General features: G+C 31.9%; 1 protein-coding gene across 1 annotated transcript; it reads left to right on the forward strand.

The window, feature by feature from the left end:
• Positions 1-3942: 3942 nt before the first annotated feature.
• LOC105132847 (gibberellin 20 oxidase 1-like) lies at positions 3943-5825 on the forward strand. The gene is made up of 3 exons (XM_011036573.1): positions 3943-4611; positions 4734-5055; positions 5245-5825. Exons 1-3 carry the CDS (start codon positions 4082-4084, stop codon positions 5536-5538), a joined length of 1146 nt encoding a protein of 381 aa, XP_011034875.1. The 5' UTR covers positions 3943-4081; the 3' UTR covers positions 5539-5825.

A 5825-nucleotide genomic window follows, 5' to 3' on the forward strand; every position in this document is an offset into this window, starting at 1 on the left:
TTGACAAAATACTTATTATAACACTTGATTTTTTTTTTCAGAACCCAAATATAGTAAATTCAAACTATCATTAGCCCTCTTTTCTATTTGATAAACTTGGTATATGATTACAACCATTAATAGTTAAAGAGAAAAGTGTAATGAAATTAAGCATTTTTATAGTTAAGAATTATTAATTATTGCTTACATATATTCTAAACTACATGGTAAATTATTCATTTTATAATTGAAAATTTTAAGATTTGGTCATATATGGATTTGGAGATTACAGAAATTAACGATATTGTCTATAAGAAATTATTCAATCTATTAGTTTATGAAAGTATAGTAGAAAAATTGATTAAAATAATAACATATTAATATTTACTGAATAAAATATCTAAATTTATCATAGTTAAATAACACATAATTATATGTATGTATGAATTCGATTTATGTCATATATCTTCCCCTCACTATATTTTCTTATAAAATTCATTTAATATGAAAAACTATTGACAAACTCTCACTCAAGAGCACTTCTCCATTGTCCTCATGTTTTGGAAAGTAATTAATTTTTATTCTCAAGTGAGGCTTTGATTAGTACTTAAAAGTGCATTTTTATCATGGTTTTATATCATCATTTTGCACTTGAAGTATCAATAACTCCTTAACTAAAATATGTTTTATAAGAATGTATCTAATAATATAAGATACCGTTAATTTGTGGTAAATGTATATTTTTAATGCAGGCCTATCACATAAATGAAAATATTGATTGATGACTTGAAGAACTTAAATTGCAAGGATAAAGAGATGGCCAAACTTAGAAAAGAGATGTCGGTGCAATCCAAACCGGAACACTATTCGGTAAATGGGTCATATCTGGAGCTATATATCTCAGATTTAGGTCCAATTTATATGGATGGAAAGGTAAGACATAGGCCTACAACTTTCATATGGAGCCCAAGATCTAAAAAGGCCATTATCAAGCCCAAATTGTAGCAACAACAAAGAAGCCCGAATCTGTCTTCCAGCCCGAGCACTGTTCGGTATTTTGGCCATATCTGGAGTTCTAGAAGTCCAAATGAGCTGAATGTTTTACACAAGAAAGCTGAGACAATTGCCCACAAATTTCATGTTTACAACTGGCTCCAATTTGGACGTTATCAATGACGTTTTAGGTAGACAAGAGAAGATAAGGATTGTCACCAAGTCAAAAGTTGGCCACCCACTTATCAATTAGTCATCAAATCAATAGTTCCCAATTTTGGCCTATAAAAGGAGGCATTTCCCATGCATTTAGGCATCTTGGTGTCCAGATCAAGATCATGCTCTTCCTTTCTCTCTTTGTATTTTTTGTAATGTTTATGCTTTGCTTTCATTAATATTAAGTTTATGCCTTTCATTTCCTTTCCTTTACTTAGTTAACTCTTATCTTATTTATGTTCTTATTTTGTTTATTTATTTTCTTTTCTTTCATTATGTCTAGCTAAGTTAATTATGTCAAGGTGAAAAGGTTACACTAATGGTGTAAGAATAAGTATAATGTAAACTTAATATGGACCTTAATGTTTGATACTAACATGTTTTATATTTATTATCTTGTTCACTCTTTAATACTTTGCTTGTTAAATAACTAATCTTGATTTATGTTGTATAACACTTGGTACAACAAATGCTTGGCACTTTCATAGCCCATAATGTATGGTATAACCGACACCTGAGCTATGAAAGGAACTTCATTTGTTGTTAACATAAGTTATAATCATGAATGCTTGACGAGATTTACAAGTACTAGCATTAATCGAATAAGATGACTAATGTAATCATGTTAACAATATATAATCTGATTGGAACCTCCTTTGTGTGTGGTTTCCAATTCAATAATAAAAGTTTATACTATACTTGTTTGATATACCATTAGTAGAACCTCTAACCTTGACATTTGTTATTATTATTGCTTAATCCTTACATTAATATTTGATCTCCAAGTTCTCATCATCATCATCTTCTTCTTCTTCTCTTTCTTTATTATTATTATTATTATTATTATTATTATTATTATTATTATTACTATTGTTGTTGTTGTTATTGTTGTTTTATAATTGTTGTTTATAATTTGTACAATTAACCTCCCTGTGGTTCGACCCCGGTCTTGCCGGGTTATTTATTACTTCGACACTCCTACACTTGGGAGAAGACATCAACCTTTTAGTCGTGTCAGGCTTACAATAGCATGAAATTATTCAATCTATTTTACTAGTACCCTTTAATGATTATCATTTTTATTTAAGAAAATTTCAATGCCTCAGAATTTACCTAAATTTTCAACTGAACAATAAAATTAATAAATATGAAACTTACTCATTAAATAACCCATCATTTATTTTATTATGAAACACCTAATTTAAAAAATCAAACTCAATTTCTTCAGATGACAAACAAATATAATTTTTTAATATATCAAACAAACCTTAACATGTACAAATCATACATTCATATAAAATATTTCTATAGAGAAAAACTATAAAACAAGTAATTACATAAATAAATTATATATACTACATAAAAATATGAAAAAAATTAGCATAAAAATTGGTTTAAAAAATTTGGTAAGTTTGCTTATATGATACGATAAATCTAAAAAAAAAAAAAAAAGAATCAGAACATGGATAATAATAAATTGAGTGTTAAGGTGGTCAAATTTATGCTGATGAGAATTTAATTTGTGATAAAATAGGGGGGAAGGATGTTATTTTCTGCTGAAAAAGAAGAAGAAGAAGAAATGAGGTAGGGGAGAGGAAATTTAGCAAATTATAACTTAAATATTACTGATAGATTCACTTATAAGTGTTAACAACAATTATATTTTATCAGTAATTTTATCTATAATATTAAAACATCATATTTTCTTATGAAAATAACAAAGAAATAATTGCCTAGTTTTTTATTTTTTTTTATTTTCACTAGTAGTTTTCTTGATATTCATCAATAATTTTTTTTGGTAAGTACCGATTCAAACAATGGTATTATATTTCATCAATAATAATCACTGTAACTTTCTAATGATATTTTTTCTACCAGCATTTCTTTTTGTATTTAATAATTTTTTAATAGTGTATCCTATTCAAGAAACATACCCCCCAGGCTCATCGATCTTCGAATCTTCCGGGAGACCAGGCAATAAAATATTTATACATGTTGTCTACTCTATAGCCATACATATATTAATTTGTTCGTGAAATAATCATATACACAGACAGCACATGCATGTAACCAGAAAATAAACATATAGCTAAATTAATGGAGTGTAAGCACGTAGGGCCATTACACAAAGTCACATAAATCTAAACCAGAATCTAGTTTAGTGGGAGTTGGCATCCATGGTAGAGAACCTTTCTTTCTCATAGGTTCTCACCCTTAATTTATATATTTTTTTCCTTTTAAATCCTACTCAATATCTATATATAGACTATATTATATACTATTTTGCTATATCTTTTAGTCAATTTTTTCTCAAACATGAGCTGTTCCAGGGTGTTTTTGAAAAATTAAAAGAAAAGCTAAGGCATGCATTGCTTTTTACAAGGATTAAGTAGGGGTCAGTGGCCGTAATCAGTTGCTGTTTAAACAGAGCTGCTGCGGCTGGATGTTATTGTCAAGAATTAAGGTCTAATTAATATCACAGGATTGAGATGTAATTTGGAGAAATATATAAGTCAGATCTGTTTCGAAAACTATAGAATCCTTTTATATAGTATCAGAGATCAGTAAATAATAATTAATAACCATGCGGACAAAACATTAGACTAGCTTGGAAGGCTAGAGCATACACACTGTCTAAAGAGGAATGACGCAACAGTTAAAAACAATAAGATTCCAGCATTGTTCACTTACTTTCCCAAGGAACGGTCCTGGATTTTCACTCCTCTGCCTCCTAGCTGCCTATTAAATTCTACATACCTCCTCACTCCCCTCTCATAGTTCCATTTTCTCCTCTCAATTTCTCTCATCAACGTCTAAAGTAGATAACAGTCCTTCTAGTTCCTATAATATTTTCTCGATCCAATTCTAGAAATTGAAATACATATAACATTGTATGCCCGTTGATTGTTTCCCTTCAAACATGACAATTATGCCTCCTCCTCCAGAGCCATTAGTATTTGATGCTTCAATCCTTCAGCACCGAGCCAACTTACCCTCCCAGTTCATTTGGCCTGACCACGAAAAACCATGCCTTGAACCCCCAGAACTTTCAATCCCTCCTATTGATTTCGGAAGCTTCCTCGCTGGAGATCCTTTGGCGGTCTCAAAACTTGCCCAGCAAGTAAATGAGGCATGCAAGAAGCATGGTTTCTTTGTAATTGTTAATCATGGTGTTGACTCAAAGCTTATAGCTAAAGCTCATGAGGGTATGAACATGTTCTTTGGTAAGCAGCTCTCGGAGAAGCCAGCTCAAAGGAAGATAGGAGAGCAATATGGGTATGCCAGTAGCTTCACTGGAAGATTCTCCTCCAAGCTTCCATGGAAAGAAACACTTTCTTTCAGATATTGTGCTGACAATCAGTCCTCTAACATCGTCCAAGAATACTTCTTGAATGTAATGGGAGAAGAATTCAAACAGTTCGGGTAAGAAACGATAATTAATTTCATTCAAAACATTAAAATATTACGCAATGCTGTCGTCTATGTAGAATATTAGCTAGTGAAGACACTATGCAATAATTTGTGATTTTGTTTTGAATATATAGGAAGGTGTACCAAGAATATTGTGAAGCCATGAACACTCTTTCCCTTGGAATTATGGAGCTATTAGGAGTAAGTCTAGGAGTTGGAAGAGAATATTTTAGAGATTTCTTCGAAGGAAATGATTCAATAATGAGACTAAATTACTACCCTCCTTGCCAAAAACCGGAATTAACTCTTGGCACTGGGCCTCACTGTGATCCTACATCTTTAACAATTCTTCATCAAGATCATGTCAGTGGCCTTCAAGTGTTCGTCGACGAAAAATGGCACTCCGTTACTCCTGATCCGGAAGCTTTCGTCGTTAACATTGGTGACACATTCATGGTAAGACCATCAACAAACAACTACGCTAATCGGAACTCTTTAATCAATCATTACTTCCTCCATCCCACAAAGAAAGTCCATTTTTACCATTCCGAGGTTGTTCCAAAAATAGCACATGTCTAAACAAGGCATTAATTACTATATTAATAATTTGACCAAGAACCAATAAAACTTGTGTTGTTGTTTCAGGCTCTATCAAATGGCATTTTCAAGAGTTGCTTGCATAGAGCAGTGGTAAATAACGTAACAGTAAGGAAATCCCTTGCTTTCTTTCTATGTCCAAAAATGGACAAGGTGGTGAAGCCACCAAATACTTTGGTCGACTATAAAAATCCAAGGGTATATCCGGACTTCACATGGCCAGCTTTGTCAGAATTCACACAAAAACATTACAGGGCTGACATGAAAACCCTAGATGTCTTCACAACCTGGCTTCAACAAAAAAACAACTGCGGGGGTACCAAAAATGCTTCTTCCTGTTAATTAGGCTGAGGAAAGTGACATTATAACAGTGTACAATGCTAGGTGCAAAGAAGGAGGGACTTGGTTCTTCATGGTGTGTATTTAGAGGAAAAGTCAGCAGAAGAACCAAAAAACAGGCCAGCCCTGTAAGTAGCTGCTAGTGTGTTAGTGTTGGAGAGAATCACATCAATGCAAGTAATAAGCAAATTGTAGGAATAAAGATTTGAATGGGCTCCATGCATGTCTTCTTATTGTTTTTTATTGTTATTTTAATTTTATTAATACAAGACATGTATAGATTCTATGTA

The sequence above is a fragment of the Populus euphratica genome, unplaced genomic scaffold, assembly GCF_000495115.2.
Source record: "Populus euphratica unplaced genomic scaffold, PopEup_1.0 scaffold2.1, whole genome shotgun sequence".
Taxonomy (NCBI): domain Eukaryota; kingdom Viridiplantae; phylum Streptophyta; class Magnoliopsida; order Malpighiales; family Salicaceae; genus Populus; species Populus euphratica.